The sequence below is a fragment of the Mauremys reevesii genome, linkage group 3 (assembly GCF_016161935.1).
Source record: "Mauremys reevesii isolate NIE-2019 linkage group 3, ASM1616193v1, whole genome shotgun sequence".
NCBI lineage: Eukaryota > Metazoa > Chordata > Testudines > Geoemydidae > Mauremys > Mauremys reevesii.
Window position 1 is genome coordinate 193,546,427 of NC_052625.1, and position 20,155 is coordinate 193,566,581.

The window sequence follows — 20,155 nt, forward strand, 5'->3', positions numbered from 1 at the left end:
GTAGCGCCACCAGCCACTGGTGCTCCAGGCAGCGTGGTAAGGGGGCAGAGAGCGGGGGGGGGGGTTGGATAGCGGGCAGGGGAGTTCGGGGTGGTGGTCACAGGGGTGTGGATGGGGTCGGAGTGGTCAGAGGGCAGGGAACAGGGGGGTTGAATGGGGGCAGGGGTCCCGGGAGGGCAGTCAGGAAGGAGAGAGGGGCTTGGATGGAGCAGCGGGGGGCAGTCACGGGCAGGGGTTCTGGGGGAGGACAGGGAGAAGGGATAGTTGGATGGGGCAGAAGTCCCGGGGGGCAGTCAGGAAGGAGACGGGGGGTTGGATGGGGCGGCAGAGGGTCCAGGAGCTGTCGGGACAGGGAACGCGGAGGGTTGGATGGGGCATGAGTCCCAGGGGGGCCGTCAGGGGACGGGGGGCTATCAGGGGGCAAGAAGCTGGGGGGGGGTGTTGGATAGGGGGCGGGGACCAGGCCACGCCTGGCTGTTTGGGGAGGCACAGCCTCCCCTAACCGGCCCTCCATACAATTTTGGAAACCAGATGCGGCCTTCAGGCCAAAAAGTTTGCCCGCCCCTGATCGAGGCAGACTGAGGGCAGGTACTATACATGTTTTTACACAAAGTTCTGCTGGTACAAATTAGTCCTGACCTGCTAACTTGCCACTGGGGTTCTCAAAAGACACCTCTGTCCAAAAGACCTGCTGTGGGACTTAAGCAGTCTCTAGTCATTGTGATTCCCTCTGTACTGGTGAATTTCATCAATAGCACAGTAGTGCGTCCAAACAGGTAGTGGTGGTGTGAAGTGGGTATACATCCATTGAGAAATAAGTTGAGCCTATCAATTTCTTTCACGTGTTATATCAAACATATCTGAGGCCAGGTCTGCACAGCTGAATCTACTGTATTAAACTATTACAGCACCTAGTACTTAATGCTTGGTTTGCTAAGAAATGACAGTCTTCTAATGAAGAGGTAGCTACAGGAGATTTTCCTTTATTGTGTGTGTGTATGTGTCTAATTCTAATGAAAGGCTCCAAAATTTACACTCGAGTCATTTATTTATCCACAGAACATGTATAATGCACGATTAAAAAGGTACATGTTCTATAGAACTACCTAGAGCTCAATCAAGTCTCATCCTCAGCTATAGGAGCCCTCTCTAGGATTAAGAAGGTAATTTTTGCCTCTGCTGAATCTTTCAGCATGGCTGGTACTTATTGCTAGTTGGGAGTAGTGCTTTTTGTGATGGACACTTATGCCATGGAGACCACCAACTCTATACACTGCTTTAGCAACCACCTCTGAAGCGAGACCACCTGTCACATGCGACTACTTGCAGAGGCCACAGAAAGTTTTTCCCCTATAATTTAACTGCGAAGAAACTGTAAAGAGGGATGACCTGTCATCTGCAACCAGCAACCACATTTTCTTTACTCCCATTCATAAACACAAACCTGTAGGAGAAACTGATCTTCACTTATCAGTAGGAGTCTAGTGTACCATACCAGGCCACCCTTACTTCTGCACTTTGCTGGTGATGGCACTGCTGGTGAGAATAGCCAAGCAGGGCATCCAGCCAGCAGCCAATGCTCTCCCGTGTGCAAACCTTTGAAGAGTGACCACCTCTTACAAGAGACGACTTTTGATAACTCCCATGAGTGATCGCTCTTGGCAGGTTTTACTGTTCTGTAGTCTGACAAGTGACAATCAGAAGGTAATATTAAATCACTATCACCAAGACTGAATTTGAAGTGATGACCTAAAGGTGAGAGACTATTGCCAGCTCCTAAAATAACCAGTTTCCTTAGGGATGGGGTGTTTTATTGATGATCTACTGGATTTCCAATTCTGTTTTATTTGTTATGTGATTATTAATATACGCTTTCAAGATCTTAAAAAGAACTAACTCCGCAGATCCTTCTGATTTGTTCATAGGTAAGCCAGAATACCAATGACCAAGGAGCCTGCAAAAGTAACCACACACATTATTACAAATTTAGAACAGAGGAAACATTTTAGTAAATATTCATTAGCCAGTTTAACAGGGATAAACACATAACTATATTGATGTGTTTGCTTAGCTAGATTATAAGAAGTTTATGGAGGGTGTTGTATGTTGCCTATAGTTAAAGTTGCCCAGCCTTTCCAATAAAGACCCTCTTTCCAATTTATTTTGCTAAAATGTAACTCTTTGGGCTGAAATTTTCCGTGCCAGGCATCTGCTGCAGGCTGAATTTTTTCAGAAAGTTTCAGCAAAAATTGTTCAGCTGTTTCCAAAAATGAAATTAGGGAAAATACATAGTTTTGTCCATGTCAAAGAAATTCTTACAACTGTTTAGATGAGCAGCTCTAAACCAACATACTTTGGAGAAAGGAATTGAAATTTGATAGGGTGCTTGTCTGTGTCAGGGATGTGCTTTTGGTTTTTTCTATGAAAAACCACCCAAAATTGGCCAAATTCTAAACCTTTGAAAAAAATCTCAGTTGGCACATGCTCAATAGAGACTTGTTAGAGTTTGGCTGCTAAATTCTCTGAAGATTCCATCTGTACTGGGCATAGTCTAGCCCAGGGATACAGTAGCTAAGCAGGACTTTCCTGGCAATTGTTCTTTCTAGCTGCTGTGATACCAGGCACAGGAACTGAGACAGAAAGATTTTCTTTCCTGTGCTCTCTTTGCTGGTGCCCAGGTACCTGAAAGAGGAAGCTGCTTGACTTGAATGCAGAGAACAAGAGTCAGACTGTGTGGGAAGGGAAGTGGGGGGAGTAGATTGGTGCCAGTGGGACTGGGACTAGTTGGCAAAGGAGACTGGGAGCTGGGGAAAAGGAACCAGGGGATTGAGAATAAGTGAGTGGGTAGAAGACTGACATTGGTCAAGGACCCAGAAGAGGGGGAGACTGGAACAAGGAGCTTGGGGGAGGTGAGGAGGTGAGAGTGGTTGGACAAGAAGACTGGGGCAATCAGAATAATAAAATCACATTTGTTTTGGAATATAGTATCCACACAGAGAGTTACACTGAGATGGCTTTAGCAGAATCATTATCCCGCTATAGCTATGCCTGTCTGCTTCCCTGTGTAGACAAGCACATGGCTTATGAGATCTGAGAACTTGACAATTCAGGATGAGTGAAGGCAGGCATATAGCCAGACACAAAGCTCTGTCAGTACACATCAATCTTGATCTGCAACATCCCTATTATTCCAGGCCTGGAACCTTTTCTGAGCAAACACTAACGGTCATGTCAGCCAATGTGGTTGGTTGGTGGAGTGGACAAATGAGAACTCTAATCTAGCTAAGGAGTTTTTATGGTGCCTATCATGAAGGTATTTAAACACAGAGACCAGTCTTTCCCATGTAACCGTAAGCAAGGCTTGGGTTCATGCCTCCATGACTAGTAAATGACTAGTGTACTAAGAATGCACACTAATTCACTTTATTTTAAAAACCTCATATTAATATTTTCCAAGTTTAATGATATAGTAAATGCAACAAAGGACTATGAAATACATATTTTAATGTCAGTATTGCTGTAAGATATTCTGTGTAGTTCTCTAATTGTTTTAGGATCCAATCCTGCAGGGTGCTGAGTGCCTCCTGCAAAGCACTCCAACTTCAGTTCCCAGCAAAGTCAATGGGAATTGAAGGCATTCAGCACCTGGCAGGGTAAGACTCTTAACGCATCGAAGGAACCCCTGTAGTTGTACAACACTGCATTACAAACTATCTAGTTGTAAAGAATTGTGCCACAGGATTCTTTGCTGCTTCTACAGAACCAGACTAACACGGCTACCCCTCTGATACTAAAAGAGGAAAAGTCATTTACCATTCGCATCCAGGTTGGTAAAAAGCCTTTGTATAGAGACATAAATCCTTCACCTTGTATAGCCTGAATCAAGCAGTCTGCAGAAGACTTATACAGCAGTCCTCTAGCAATGAGGAAGGAGAACAAAATGAAGTTGGTGTTACAAATACACAAGTAGACTGTAGGAAATGAAAGTATTTCAGCACCATCATCCCCGCCCAATATAATACCCCCACATCTTCCATCAGGGTAGTTCCTATGAAAGGTTACATGTAGAAACAAGATCTCTGGCGTAGACTCACTGAAGTCAATGAAGCTATACCAGGGATTAATTCAGCCCCAAAAGTAAACTATATGTAAAGTTCTCACTTAGTTTAAAGTATAGCTATGGACCATTACTACAAAAATAGTTTTTATAGGCAAAAATAAACACCAAGAGTAAAGCAGAACAATAAGAGTAGACTAGAGCTCCAAGGCCGGATGTATCAAATAAATCAATGTGAATCTTTCCATTGACTTCATGGGGAGTTCAGTTCAGGTCCCAAATTACTACTTAAGTTGGGAAATACCCTCTCAGAAATATCCATACCTTCCCTGTTTATCTCTTGGTTGGTTCATTATCCGTGTTTTGACAACATCAGCAGGAGTTCCCAGGATAGCAGCTACCAGGCCAGAACACACACTATCAATAAAAAACACTATTTGAAGAAAAAACATATCAAGGTTTATCATCCCAATTCAACCACCTAGATCTCAGTTTACAAAATAAAGACATTTTTAGGGCTATTGTCATTAAACCATGATTAATGCCTCATAACTTAATGTGGGTTTCCCAGTTAGGACAGAGCTGGGAAAAATTGTCTCAGCTCTGGCACTCCTATCTCCACTCAGAATCAGTTTCCCTGGCTTCACTGGTACAATGTGAGGCATGCACAATGTATAGGGCGGTATGCGGGGTCAAGTGCCCCCTTAGATTTCTGCTTGGTGGAGGAAGGGAGAGGGGCTCCCTTCTCTTGCTGTGCCTGCGCTCCGGCAAGCTCCACCCTGGCCCTGGCAGCCGAGCCTGGGCAGGGAGCAGAAAGGACAGGACCAGCAATTCTGTGCAGCACAGCAGCTGCCTGTGAGAGAGCCTGGCTAGGGCAGTGGCCTGCCCTGCCCCCTCTGCTCCCCACCTGGGCCAGGCTGCCAGGGACTGGGCCCAAGCAAGCCAGAAATGTGATGGGGGAGGGAGGGCTCCAGCTTGCTCAGCCCTTGTCTTGGGCAGCCAGGCTTGGCGGGGAGCAGAGGGGGTGGGCCAGCCTGGTCCGCCGCCCCAGCCAGGTTCTCTCTGGCAGCCACTGTACTGCACAGAGTCAGCGACCCGGAGTGGCCAGTTTCAGCTGCTGTGAGAAGCGGCTCCATCCTGCTCCTTGCCCGGGCCCAGCTGCCAGGGACAGGTTCTGAACATGCTTGGAGAGGTGCACCAGGAAAAGGACCGAGCCTCTCCCATCCCCACAGGTAACTGCTGGGGTGGGGAGAGCGGGGCGGCCCCAGGTAGGGTGCAGGGCAGGGAGTTCGCTGGGCAGAGGAAACACTTGGAGTGGTCATGTGTCCTCCCTTTAGATTGTGCCCCCTCCCCCCGCAGTATCAGGAGGCACAAGTCATCATGAGGTAGTACATATCCTTGAAGTACAGCTGGAAATCTTGTGGAGCATGGGACCTTCTTAAGGGAACTACATGCACAAATACTCAAACACCAGGAAACTCTCTCTGGGAAAATAGTGTATGTAGGTACTGTAGAATCACACACCATAATAGTTCTATGGAGCCAAGAATACAACAGAATAGAACAGTAGGTTATACTGGGACAGAGGAAAAATGAATAAAGATCAGATGGAATAATGAAAGGTAACTGGAATAAATTAGCATTGCTTCACTGACTTTAATGGAGCTATACTGATTTACAGCAGCCAAGGATCTGGCCCATCACTAACAACTCCCAAAATGCAAGACTAATCCATTTAAAGTCTTGTAATTTTGGATATGTGTGACTAGTGAAATTAAGGCAACCATCGGGATTACAGTGCATCACAAACTGAATGAGCCAAAAATGTCATGCAGTTGTGAAAAAAGCTACTATTTTTTCAAGTGTATTAACAGAGTGTCATGTGTAAGACACATAGGAGGTAATTGTTCTGCTCTACTTAGAATTGATGAGGTCTCAGCTGCAGTACTGTGTCCACTTTTGGGCACCCCTCTTTAAGAAAGAAGGGGAAAAACTGGAAAGCCTCTGAAGGAGAGCAACAAAAATCATAAAAGATTTAGAACACCTGACCTATGAGGGAAGGTTCAAAAAGAACTGGGCATGTTTAGTCTTGAGAAAAGAAGACAAAAGGGGGCCCTGGTAAGTCTTCAGATATGTTAAGGGGCTGTCATAGAGGACAGTGATCAATTGTGTTCCCTGTCCACTGAAGGTAAGACAAGAAGTAATCAGCTTAATCTGCATCAAGGGAGATCTAGTTAGAATTTTCCCCCTAATATAGTTAAATACTGGAATAGGTGACCAAGGGAGGTCGTGTAATCCATCACTGGAGGTTTTTAAGAACAGGTTAGACAAACACCTGTCAGGGATGGTTTATGTATACTTTGGCTCACCTCAGTGTAGGGGGAGAAGGGAAGAGACTAGATGACCTCTCTAGTTCCCCCCTCTATGATTCTGTCAGCCAAAGTGATTGGAAAACACCAGAAGTGAGATACTCTGTGAAATTAATGGTCTTTCTAGTTTAGGAGCCAATCTTTGACAGGGCCAGATACTTCAAAGGAAAATATAAAAGCACCATAATGGACAATTATGCAATATCATGCCAGAAGGAGAAGTTTCTTCCTAGTCCCAAAGAGTTAGTGTTTGTTTTATATCCTGACATATTAGGGTTGGTATTCTTCTATCTCACTGTTTGGCATATTTAAAATTAGACTGGACAAAGCACTAGAAAAATCTAGAAAAGGGAAGAATCCTGCACTGGCAGAGATGAGGGGTCAGATAATCTTTTTTTATTATGTTATGGGCCATACTCTTTGCTGGTTTAAATTGTCATAGCCACACCGACGTCAATGTAGCTATACCAGTTTTCCCCAGCTGCAGATCTGATCCTATGATTCTAGGACCTAAATTGTGCCAGGACTGAGGGGAAAAAAAAAAACAATTTAAGGACCAAATAAAATCAACTGGAAAGAGAGTTATCTGCATGACACATTCACGATTTCTATAACTGGGGAGAACATGCTGCTACTGAACCTGTTAATATCTGGGTCATGAATTGATTACACATACATATATAACGCAATTCTGCTTAGGTCAGCCATAGCACTGAATGTAAGAACTGGGGATGACTCCCCGCCAAGGAGAATTTCAAGGTGGGTAAAATAGTAAGCAAAAGAAAAAGACGGTTACTCACCTGTAGTAACTGGTGTTCTTCGAGATGTGTTGCTCCAATCCATTCCAGTTAGGTGTGCGCGCCGCGCGTGCACGGCTTCTCCGGAACTTTTTCCCCTAGCAACCCCGGCGGGCGCTGGCGCCCCCTGGAGTGGCGCCGCTATGGCGCTAAATATATACCCCAGCCGGCCCGTCCGCTCCTCAGTTCCTTCTTGCCGGCTACTCCGACAGTGGGGAAGGAGGGCGGGTCTGGAATGGATTGGAGCAACACATCTCGAAGAACACCAGTTACTACAGGTGAGTAACCGTCTTTTCTTCTTCGAGTGATTGCTCCAATGCATTCCAGTTAGGTGAATCCCAAGCCTTACCTTAGGCGGTGGGGTCGGAGTGAGACGTGGCGGAGTGTAGAACCGCAGAGCCGAAGGCTGCGTCGTCTCTAGATTGCTGCACCAACGCGTAGTGGGAGGCGAAGGTGTGGACCGAAGACCAGGTAGCCGCTCTGCAGATGTCCTGGATGGGAATATGGCTCAGGAAGGCGGCGGACGAGGCTTGCGCTCTCGTAGAGTGAGCGGTGAGTCGGCATGGAGTCACGTGAGCTAGCTCGTAGCATGACCGGATGCATTGGGTCACCCAGGAGGCAATGCGTTGGGTAGAGACTGGCTCGCCCTTCATGCGATCAGCGACTGCGATGAAGAGCTGGGTGGAACGCCGAAAAGGCCTTGTCCGGTCGATGTAAAACGCCAGCGCCCTACGGACGTCGAGGGTGTGGAGCTGTTGCTCCGGGCGGCGTGGGGCTTCGGGAAGAAGACCGGGAGGAAGATGTCCTGATTAAGGTGGAAGGCCGAGACCACCTTTGGTAGGAAGGCCGGGTGAGGGCGAAGTTGCACCTTATCCGCGTGGAAGACGGTATAGGGAGGGCCCACCGTCAATGCTCGTAGCTCCGAGACTCTCCTTGCCGATGTTATGGCAACCAGGAAGGCCGTCTTATAGGAGAGGTAGAGGAGAGAACACGTGGCCATAGGCTCGAATGGAGGACCCGTGAGTCTGGCCAGGACGAGGTTCAGGTCCCAGGTCGGGGCGGGGCGACGCACCGGCGGGTATAAGCGGTCGAGGCCCTTCAGGAAGCGGGAGACCATCGGATTGGCAAAAATGGTCCGACCCTCCGTCGACGGACGAAAGGCGGACACCGCGGCGAGGTGGACTCTCAACGAGGAAACCGCCAGACCCTGCTCCTTAAGGTACCATAGGTAGTCCAGGATGGTAGTGATGGGTACCACGAATGGGTTGAGCCCCTGCTGGTCACACCAGAGCGCGAACCTCTTCCATTTTGCCATGTATGTAGTACGGGTGGAAGGCTTTCTACTTTCAAGCAGGACCTGCTGTACGGCTGCCGAACATCCCCTCTCTGCGTGGGTCAACCACGCAGGAACCAGGCTGTAAGATGGAGAGATTGCAGATTGGGGTGGAGGAGTCTGCCGAAGTCCTGTGTGATGAGGTCCGGCCACAATGGGAGGGTGATGGGCTCCCGAACGGAGAGCTCGAGCAGCAGGGTGTACCAATGCTGCCGCGGCCAGGCCGGAGCCACGAGTATCATGGTGGCTCGATCCCTCCGAAGCTTCTGGAGCACTCTGTGCACTAGCGGAAACGGAGGGAAGGCATAGAGGAGGTGAGTCTGCCACGGATAGAGGAAGGCGTCGGACAGAGATCCCGGCGAGTGCCCTCGGAACGAGCAGAACTGGAGACACTTCCTGTTCGCCCTGGAGGCGAAGAGGTCGACCCGGGGAAACCCCCACCTCTGGAAAATCGTGTGTACAACGTCGGGACGGAGGGACCACTCGTGGGAGAGAAACGACCTGCTGAGGCGGTCGGCTAGCGTGTTCTGCACTCCCGGAAGAAAGGACGCTTCCAGGTGAATGGAGTGGGTCACGCAGAAGTCCCAGAGGAGGATCGCCTCCTTGCAGAGGGGGGACGAGCGAGCTCCGCCCTGCTTGTTCACGTAGGCTAGAGCTGTTGTGTTGTCCGTGAATACTGTCACCCAGCGGCCTTGCAGGTTGGTCCGAAAGGCGTGACATGCAAAACGGATCGCCCGGAGCTCGCGGACATTGATGTGGAGAGCGAGCTCCTGGGGCGACCAGAGGCCTTGAGTGTGAAGGCCTCCCAGGTGGGCCCCCCAACCGAGTGCCGAGGCGTCCGTGGTCAGCGTCGCGGACGGACGAGGAGGGTGGAACGGCACTCCAGCGCAGACAATCTCTGGGTCTAGCCACCAGCGGAGGGACTCGAGGGTCGGTCTCATGACCGTGACCACCATGTCGATGTGGTCGCAGTGCGGGCGGTACACCGACGCCAGCCACGACTGGAACGGACGGAGGTGGAGTCGCGCGTACGCGGTGACATATGTACACGATGCCATGTGACCGAGGAGGCGGAGGCATGACCGCACCGTCGTGGTCGGAAAGTTGACCAGCTCCCGGATGAGGGAGACCATTGTCAGGTGCCGAGACCGCGGCAGGCAGGCGCGGCCCACCGAGGAGTCGAGGATTGCGCCGATGAACTCCACCCGCTGTGCTGGGAGCAAGGTAGACTTCTCGGCATTGACAAGCAGTCCGAGGTGTTGAAAGAGGGACAGGATTTCCACCACCTGTCGCTGCACTAGCCCCTGCGACTGCCCCCGAATCAACCAGTCGTCCAGATAGGGGTAGACGTGGATCTGGCGCCTGCGGAGGGCTGCTGCTACCACTGCCATGCACTTTGTAAACACCCTCGGTGCCGTGGCAAGTCCGAAAGGTAACACGGCGAACTGGTAGTGGTCTTTGTTGACTAGGAACCGAAGGAAGCGCCTGTGAGGGGGGTAAATTGCGACATGGAAGTAAGCGTCCTTCATGTCGAGGGCGGCAAACCAATCTCCCGGATCCAGAGAGGGAATGATGGTCCCCAAGGTGACCATGCGAAACTTGGGCTTGAGCAGGTATTTGTTCAGCTCGCGAAGGTCCAGAATAGGACGTAACCCTCCTTTCGCCTTGGGGATGAGGAAATAACGGGAATAGAATCCCCTGCCCCGTCTGTCTGGAGGCACTACCTCTATGGCACCCACGCTCAGTAGAGTCTGGACCTCTTGCAGGAGGACTTGCTCGTGAGATGGGTCCCTGAAGAGGGACAGGGAGGGTGGGTGGGAAGGAGGGGGCGAAACAAACTGTAGACGGTATCCCGACTGGACAGTCTGAAGAACCCAGCTGTCCGATGTTATGCGGGACCACGCAGGACGAAAATAGGAGAGGCGGTTGGAAAACAAACGGGGAGGATCCGAGGTGGAGAGTGATGGGCCGTCCTCGGGCGTCCCATCAAAAGGCCTGCTTGGACCCTTGCGGGCCCTTGGAAGAGGCCTGGGACTGGTTGCGACGGTTACCCGAAGGCCGCCGGTGATTCTGTCCCTGACGTCTAGACGTGTACGGACGGTAACGCTGCTGCGGGAAGGACCGAGGGGCCTGCTGCCGGAAAGACCTGCGTTGCGGAGCCGGCGTGTGCATGCCAAGAGTTCGTATGGCAATACGCCCATCTTTCAAGGTCTGTATCCGCGAATCGGTCTTCTCGGAGAATAGGCCTTTCGTGTCAAACGGCAGGTCCTGCAGCGTGTACTGCACCTCTTGTGGGAGCGTAGAGGATTGCAGCCATGAGATGCGACGCATCGTCACCCCTGTCGCTATTGTCCGCGCCCCCGAGTCCGCCGCGTCGAGGGCCGCCGTAATGGACGAACGTGAGGACGTCTTTCCTTCCTCGAGCATCGCCGAGAACTCCTGGCGGGAAGTTGTCGGCAGAAGTTCGGTGTATTTTGCCAGGGATGTCATGATGTCAAACACATACCTGGCCAGGAGGACCATTTGGTTGGCTATGCGCATCTGCAGGCCGCCCGCGGCGTAGACTTTACGGCCTAGCAGGTCCATCCTCCGAGCGTCCTTGGATTTGGGCGCCGGGGCCGGTTGACCGTTCCGTTCACGGCCATTCACAGACTGCACGACAAGCGAGTCCGGGGTTGGGTGCGAGTATAAGTACTCATAGCCCGTGGGGGGGGCTGAGTACTTCCGCTCTACCCCCCGCGCAGTGGGAGGGATGGACGCGGGTGTTTGCCAGAGCGTGGCCGCGTTCTTTTGTATGGTCTTCACAAAAGGCAGTGCCACGCGCACTGGAGTGTCCGAACCGACCACATTAGTTATGGGGTCCTCATCCTCCTGGACCTCTGCCACCGGAAGGCCCATGGCCGTCGCCACCCGACGGAGTAGTTCCTGGTGGGCTTTAAGGTCAATGGGGGGCGGGTCTTTGGCAGAAGTCCCAGCCACCGCTTCGTCCGGGGACGATGACGAGGACATTGCTTGTCCGATGGCCTCCACGGGAGGGGTCGTTAGAGGCGCCTCAGCCAGGTCAGGCTGGACGGGGGCCTGGTGGTCCCGCGGCATCAAGGGCTCGCGGGGAGGTGACCCCGGAGGGCGACTGATCGACGCTTCGGGCACCCTGCGCTCCGCGGCGATGTCTCGTGGGGGAAGCGGAATGCCTTGCGCTTCGTGATGACCCCAGGGCACCCAGAATCCCCACTGCTGAGCCCCTTGAGGGTGGTCGTGTGGGGTTGGCGGCAATGAGCCGGTGCCGTCCGCGCCAGAGGCGACCGATGCCGGACGAGACGGCCAGGGTGGGGCGGAGCCCGAAACCGAGGCTTGTGGGATACTGCCCGATGGTCTGGAGGCCCGGTGTCCGTCTGTCCGGTACCGGGAGGGAGACCTCGACCAACGGCCCCCGCGGTGCCGGGAGCTCGACCGGTTCCGGGAGCTCGACCGGGAGCCGGACCTGCGGTGCCGGGAGCGGCTGCGGGAGTTCCGGTGTCGGGAACGGTGCCGGGACGGGGACCTCCGGCTGCGCCGACGCGACGGAGATCGGGACCTTGACCGGTGCCGGGAGTGCGACCGGTACCGGGATGACGATCGGTACCGGGACTGCGACCGGCGGCGAGATGGCGAGCGGTACCGCGATGGGGAGCGGTGCCGAGATCTCGATCGGCTGGACGGTGAGCGGCGACGGGTCCTGGAGCGCGAGCGGGACCGAGAGTGCCGACCGTGCCGGTGGTCCACAGATGGTGGCCGGACCATCCTCGCCGGTTTTCCAGCCGACGGAACAGCCCGCACCGGCGGTGCCGGGGGCCGGAGGCTCGGTGCCTCTACGAGCTGAATCAGCTCTCGTGCGGCGGAGTACATCTCCGGCGTCGTCGGCAGCCTTGGCTCAACTCCGGACGGCACCGGGGAGCGCGGCGGTGCCGGACTCGGCGGACCTGGCGGAGTCAACGGCACAGTATCTGCCTTGCGCGCAGTCACCACCGGGGGCGCAGGCGGCAGAAGCACTTTAGCTGAGTCCTCAGCACGGGACTTAGCTACGGCTTTGGCGAGTCTACGCTTCCTCGCCGGCGAGAGCGAGCGGTGTCGGGTCTTCGGCGCCGGGGGTGGGGCCTGCGGGACCTCGGTACCGGGGCGGCCCGGTGCCGCTGGTGCGCTCTGAACCGAGGAGGTTCTCGGTGCCGGCGTCGCTGGTGCCGCCGGTTGGAGCGACGCTTCCATAAGTATCTGCTTAAGCCTGTGGTCCCGTTCTTTGCGTGTCCGTGGCTTAAAAGCAGAACATATAACGCACTTGTCGGTGCGATGTCCCTCTCCGAGGCAACGGAGGCAAGCGTCGTGTGGATCGCCAACGGGCATAGGCTTTTGGCACACAGCGCAGGGCTTGAAGCCCGGTGCCCTGGGCATGAGCCCGCACCGGGGAGGGAAAAGGGGGGGGAAACCCCCCTTAACCAACTACTACCTAGAACAACTACACTAAGATAACTCTAACAATTGAAACACTAACTATACAACTAACTATATATATACAAAAAACGAAGAGTGAAGGCTAGGGTGGTGGAGGGCAGAGAGCACTCCACAGTTCCGACCGGCCGTCACGGGCGGTAAGAAGGAACTGAGGAGCGGACGGGCCGGCTGGGGTATATATTTAGCGCCATAGCGGCGCCACTCCAGGGGGCGCCCAGCCGGCCCGCCGGGGTTGCTAGGGGAAAAAGTTCCGGAGAAGCCGTGCACGCGCGGCGCGCACACCTAACTGGAATGCATTGGAGCAATCACTCGAAGAAGAACCACAAATTTCCTAAGCCCTGGAGAGGGCTCATGTCCCAGAGATAAAGCCCTATGTGCTTATTATGAAGAGTTGCCATGTACATGTAGAGGGCAGAAGACGAAATGCAGATAAAGTAGTTTAGGACCTAACCCTACCAGACCTAATTTTTCCATACACACAGATACATTGGTCTCCAGAGAAGCAGCATATGTACATAGTTAAAGACAGCCTATGGAGAGAGGCCCAGAGAGCCATCTACAGTGTGTCTGATTTTAATATTCCTTCCATTGAGCAGATGGAATGAGATGGGGAGAAACAGATTTCCTGAGTCCCAGACCATTGCCTAAACTGCAAGACTATCCCTTCTTTCCTCTTTCCTTAGGATCATTTCGGATACTGACACCTTTATTGGAATATTATTTGTCTGGGTGCTCAAGAGGCAGTATACCATCCTATTCTCTACATCAGTGGTCTCCAAACTTTTTTGATCGCGTACCCCTATCAGTAAAAATTTTTTGAGCACGCACCCCCTGCCACGACAGCTCTACCATTTTTGCCAAAGCCAAAAAAAAAGGCGCTCGGACTCCTGCTCAAACTGATGAAGCAAAAAAAAAAAAAATGCTCCTCCTCCTGTGCACCCCCAAGGATCCTCTTGCGCACCCCACTTTGGAGACCACTGCTCTACATCTGGCCCACTTCTGCCTAGGATCAAATTCTTCACCATGGAGACACCTATCAACACTAGATGCGTCTCCTGTTCTAATAGTTCCCATTCAGTTCTTGCTTTTTGGTTACTGGTCAGCTACTGTCTATTCTCTGCCTGCTTGTGCTCTACCTCCAGGTGGAATACTTAGTCACAGAATTCCAAATATAGTGTATAATTTAGCACTTTCATATGCAATCTCAAAGTGCTTTGCAACATTGGGTAAGTACCACATGGGTAACTGAAGCAACAAGAAGCGAAGTGACTTGCCCACACTTACACAGCAAGTTACTGGCAGAGCTGGGAATAGAACCCACGTTCCCAGGTCGCAGTTGAGTACCCTGTTATGGATACCTCTGAAGAAGCAATAATTGGACGACAGAGGGAAGCAGCAATGTGACTGTCCTGAAAATTATAACATCACTGAGTGATTAGCTTGTGGCTAAAAGTTATCTCCTTAGAGATGTGGGAGGGGATAATAAAATAATAAGGCACCTTGCAATGCTGTGAGTCACACTATTGTCCTGAAGGGGTGTGTTCAGAAGTAAAAAGTGTTTCACTGAGTCATAAGTAGTCAGATCTGCAAAGAGAGTAATTAGTGGAAATAAGCATAAATGAGAAGTTACATGGTATTCAGGCTCCTTGTTATTGATTTAGGTGATAAAGACCTGAGCTAAATAAATCCCTGGTGTAAACTATTGACTACAAGACTTGCACCAGGCTGGCATATACCCTGTTCCCCTTTACTACTACCATCAGCTACATCCAGAGCCTCCTCTCTGCTTTCCCACTGCCTCCATCACAAAACATATTATTGGAGTATGCATATAGAGTAACTGAACTCTCTCTCTTCCTGAAACCACCCACCTCTCCTCCTGTTTAACGTGAAAACAGTAACTTGGAAAACAAAATTCCAAGGGGAAATTGGGCAAAAATGTTGTCAAACAAAATTGGAAACATTCACATAACTCTAAAAAGGATTTTTTTCCCCACTTCTCTATCACTTTTCTTTACCTGGGTAAGCACCATTATCCCCACTTTGCAAATGGCAAAAATGACAATAGAGGGCATAAGAGAGTCTAAATTGGGATAACTTGAGGGGTTGGAAGGAAGTGTAAGTTAAAGTAACTAAGGATTTAAATGAAGACCAGTAGTGTCCTAGAAAATTAATGGTAGATTTAGGAATAGAAGACAGGTGTCCTGACCTTAGATTTGGTGCTTTATCTACAGAACCATGCTGACTTCCTTAGTACTTTATAGTAGGGCTGTCAAGCAATTAAAAAAATTAATTGTGATTAATTACACTTAAACAATAGAATACCGTTTATTTATATATTTTTGGATGTTTTCTACATTTTCAAATATATTGATTTCAATTACAACACAGAATACAAAGTGTATAGTGCTCACTTTATTTTTGATTACAAGTATATTTGCACTGTAAAATAAAATAGTATTTTTCAATTCATCTAACATAAGTATTGTAGTGCAATCTCTTTATCATGAAAGCTGAACTTATGAATGTAGAATTATGTACAAAAAAACCCTGCATTCAGAAATAAAACAATGTAAAATTTTAGAGCCTACAAGTCCACTCAGCACTACTTCTTGTTCAGCCAATCGCTCAGACAAACAAGTTTGTTTACATTTTCAGGAGATAATGCTGTCTGCTTCTTGTTTACAATATCACCTGAAAGTGAGAACAGGCGGTGGCATGGCACTGTTGTAGCCAGTGTCACAAGATATTTAGGTGCCAGATGCGCTGAAGATTCACATGTCCCTTCGTGCTTCAACCACCATTTCAGGGGACATGCGTCCATGCTAATGATGGGTTCTGCTTCATAACAATCCAAAGCAGTGCGGACCGATGCATGTTCATTTTCATCATATGAGTCAGATGCCACCAGCAGAAGGTTGATTTTCTTTTTTGGTGGTTCGGGTTCTGTAGTTTTTCTTTAAGATGTCTCTTTTAAGGCTTCTTTAAGATTTGCTCTTTTAAGATTTCTGAAAGCATACTTCACACCTCGTCCCTCTCAGATTTTGGATGGCACTTCAGACTCTTAAACCTTGGGTCGAGTGCTGTAGCCATCTTTAGAAATCTCACATTGATATCTTCTTTGCGTTTTGTCAAATCTGCAGTGAAAGTGTTCTTAAAATGAACATGTGCTGGGTCATCATCTGAGACTGCTATAACATGAAATATATGGCAGACTGCAGGTAAAACAGAGATGGGGACATACAATTCTCCCCCAAGGAGTTCAGTCACAAATTTAATTAATGCATTCTTTTTTTAATGAGCATCATCAACATGGAAGCATGTCCTCTGGAATGGTGGCCGGAGCATGAAGAGTCATATGAATGTTTAGCATATCTGGCACGTAAATACGTTGCAATGCCGGCTACAAAAGTGCCATGCAAAAACCTGTTCTCACTTTCTGGTGACATTGTAAATAAGAAGAGGGCAGCATTATTTCCTGCAAATGTAACCAAACTTGTTTGTCTTACCATCTGGCTGAACAAGAAGTAGGACTGAGTGGACCTGTAGGCTATGAAGTTTTACACTGTTTTGGTTCTGAGCAGGGGCGGCTCTAGCAATTGCGCCGCCCCAAGCAGGGCGGCATGCCGCGGGGGGCGCTCTGGCGGTCACCAGTCCCGCGGCTCCGGTGGACCTTCTGCAGACGTGCCTGCGGAGGGTCCGCTGGTCCCGCAGCTCCGGTGGAGCATCCGCAGGCATGCCTGCGGGAGGTCCACCCGAGCCGCGGGACCAGCGGACCCTCCGCAGGCATGCCTGCGGCAGGTCCACCGGAGCCGCCGGACGACCAGACCCTCCGCAGGCACCCTGCAGGAGGTCCACCGGAGCCGCCTGCCGCCCTCCCGCCGGCATGCCGCCCCAAGCGCGTGCTTGGCGCGCTGGGGTCTAGAGCCGGCCCTGGTTCTGAGTGCAGTTATGTAACAGAAAAAAAAAGAATCTACATTTGTAAGTTGCACTTTCACGACAAAGACTGCACTACAGTACTTGTATGAGGTGAACTGAAAAATACTATTTTTCATTTCTACAGTGCAAATATTTGTAATAAAAAATAATACACTGATTTCAATTACAACACAGAATACAAATATATATGAGAATACAGAAAAACATCCAAAATAGTTAATAAATTTCAATTGGTATTCTATTGTTTAACAGTGCGATTAAAACGGCGATTCATCACAATTAATTTTTTTAATTGCAATTAATATTTTTGAGTTAATCACGTGAGTTAACTGCAATTAATCGACAACCCTACTTTATAGTGTTTTTCAGGCCAAATGTGTATGGTGGTAGAAGTTACATGTTAGTAAACAGATGTAAGTAAATGTAAGGAAGTCTGAATTGGTATAGCTTTTGTTCTGAGGGATGGAAAGACTAAATTAAAGTGTGTGTGTGTGTGTGTGTGTGTGTGTGTGTGTGTGTGTGTGTGTGTGTGTGTGTGTGTGTGTGTGTGTGTGTGTGTGTGTGTGTGTGTGTGTGTGTGTGTGTGTGTGTGTGTGTGTAAGAGAGAGAGAGAGACCCTAGACATGAGAACCCTCTAGTGACCAATCTCAGCAACACAGGCATACATCGCGTAAAACGTTTAACCACAGGTGAGAGTTTCTACACAAGAATTCCACCACTCTTTAGCTGTTCTGACAGCCAACCTGGTCTTCTTTATTGGCACAATTTTACCTTCTTACTCCCACAATCACAGGAGGATTTCCCACATTCCAACACCCAGTCTACGGACACAACAACAGGCTCTTCCCCAGAGAGTTCTTCCAGTCCCACCGTTCCTGGGCTCTTCTTCCTTAAAACTGTCTTAAACCCAGTCCTCAATAACTGTACCTCCAGACTCCCTTCACGAGGGGGTTCCTCTCAGGGCTTTCACCAGAGGCAGGCTTCTTCCCTAAGCCCCGAGCACTTTTCTTTCCCCAACTCAGGGATTCTTGGTGCCCCTCACAAAGCCCACCCTGCTGGCCCTTCCAATATCATGCTAGCCTCCTTCTTCCTATTAACTATCACATGATCCCCCTTCTAAACTTAGTAAGAGGTAATTAGTTGGTCACAGGTGGACAAGGCCCACACATTCTTAAAGGACCAATTTCACCTGTGACACAATGGATACTTTAACTTTTATACCTTCTTTTTAGTTGTTATCCTTTCCCTAGTCCTTACAACACCCTTAGTGATGTGTAACTTATGCCTCCTCTGACACTGGCCCATCAGTCTTAAAAATGGGATTTACATACATCAGCAACAAATACTTAAAATAGCCTTGGGCCAAGTGGCCTAGAAATTACCAGCCATTCTGCTAAGCAAATTTAAACAGGCCAACAAAAAATGACAAAAGGTCAAAAGTAAACTGATGCAGAGAAAGAGGCCTTCTACTGAGCATTGGGACATTGAGGGACATGCTTGTGGAGGGAGTTCCTTAGGCAACATCCCTGAACCCAGAAGACCTCACCATCCTACAGATAAAACCTCAGGAAGGATGGCAAAGACAACGCAACTTATCTCAATGGTCCTGGAAGGACAAAGGAAGAGAGAATCACTTAAGGAGCTCAGGCCTACTTTATTATGTTTACCTCCCATGTTTACCAGAGCAGCTCTTTGGACATTTGGCACCCAACCTGCCCAAAGGCCCCGAATTCCCCCTTCAGACAGGATCTTCACAAATGCATGGTGCACTCCATGAAATCTGAAATAAATAATATTTGACATTTCTCTAGCATCTCACGTCTTTGCAAACATTCATTCATTCCGCTAATGAGTAGAGAATTCAGTGATGGACAAACTTCTGTTGTACATATGCCAGGAGGACTTCTTGTGCTTTCTGTAGCACACATTTAAAAAAAAAATTCTTAGGAACCGGGACGACTTTAAGTAAGGAGTTACTGTACAAAGTCCTAAAAATCTGTCCGACACTGCATGACAATTGTCAACATCCACAGAATGACCACTGACAACAAAAATGGCAATTAAAATTAGCTTACTTGAGAACTCACCGTAATGGTTTCCCTTCTAGTCTCCTCTTTCCTTCCATTTGCATCTGCACCTTCACCAGATCAGTTGGACTGGCAAAAAACTGACCAATGGCACCGGCTGCCATCCCTCCAACTACAGATCTCCTGTACAAAAGTAAAGTGGGACCTAAGCTCCCATTTTTCTCCAGAATACATTCAAGATGTTAACAACTATGAAACCACAATGCCTGTTTCCCAATGAAAATGAATGCCTGACCTAACAAGCTCTGTAGCATCTTCCAGGTGAAATGGAATCTTAAACAACCACTTCTCACGTGAACAGCCAGAGCTTAATCAATTATTGTAGTAACTCCAGATGGCTAATATAGTCTATAATGTTCTTCTCAGTCTTATACAGTTTTAAACGTAACTTGGAAATAAAATATTTAATATACATCACCAATATGTGCTGGTTGCACTCAGGAACCATAGAAATAGCCAGAAGTTAGTTCCCTCCCCTTAACTGCCACTTTCTCTTTGTGATTTCTCTTTTTTATTTGGAAAGAAATTGGTATCAAATACTTAAAGTCAATTTAGTCTTTTTCTGTTTTTTGTAAAGTGAATTTGCACAGCAGTGGGGTGTGGGGCTCAAGAATGGTCTTCTTGGCAACTCTTGCTATTCCCATTGCATTCCAAGTTGTTACTTTCATGGTTACACCATCTGCAGTACCTCCTCAAGTTCTGAGATTTTTGGAGGTAGTCCCCAGAAGTCTGAGTTTAGGCAGGTAATGCAACTAGCCAGGCTGAGAGGGAGGGGCATTCAGCATATTAACACTTCAAAGGGAAAACAACGAGGCATCCTTGTGGCACCGTAGAGACTAATAAATTTATTTGGGCATACGTTTTCATCGGCTATAACCCACTTCATCAGATGCATGGAGTGAAAAATACAGTAGGCAGGTACAAATATACAGCACATGAAAAGATGGGAGTTGCCTGACCAAGTGGGGGGTCAGTGCTAATGAGGCCAATTCAGTCAGGGTGGCCTATTCCCCACAGTTGACAAGAAGGGGTGAATATCAACAGAGGGAAAATTACTTTTTGCAGTGACCCAGCCACTCCCAGTCTTT

The 20,155-nt window shown here is 49.4% G+C and overlaps 1 protein-coding gene across 8 annotated transcripts in view; it reads right to left on the reverse strand.

The window, feature by feature from the left end:
- Positions 1-222: 222 nt before the first annotated feature.
- The window catches only part of SLC25A27 (solute carrier family 25 member 27), a 55,605-nt gene continuing 35,672 nt past the window's right edge, over positions 223-20,155 (reverse strand). For 6 of the 8 annotated variants that reach the window (XM_039530673.1, XM_039530675.1, XM_039530671.1 and 3 more), the window contains exons 4-9: positions 19,068-19,190; positions 18,648-18,760; positions 14,541-14,625; positions 4,382-4,474; positions 3,814-3,916; positions 223-1,954 (exon numbers count right to left, since the gene is read on the reverse strand). In XM_039530673.1, coding sequence (XP_039386607.1) covers positions 1,883-1,954; positions 3,814-3,916; positions 4,382-4,474; positions 14,541-14,625; positions 18,648-18,760; positions 19,068-19,190 — 589 coding nt within the window. In that variant the 3' untranslated portion in view covers positions 223-1,882. The other 2 variants (XM_039530672.1, XM_039530677.1) reach the window with 2 other exon arrangements.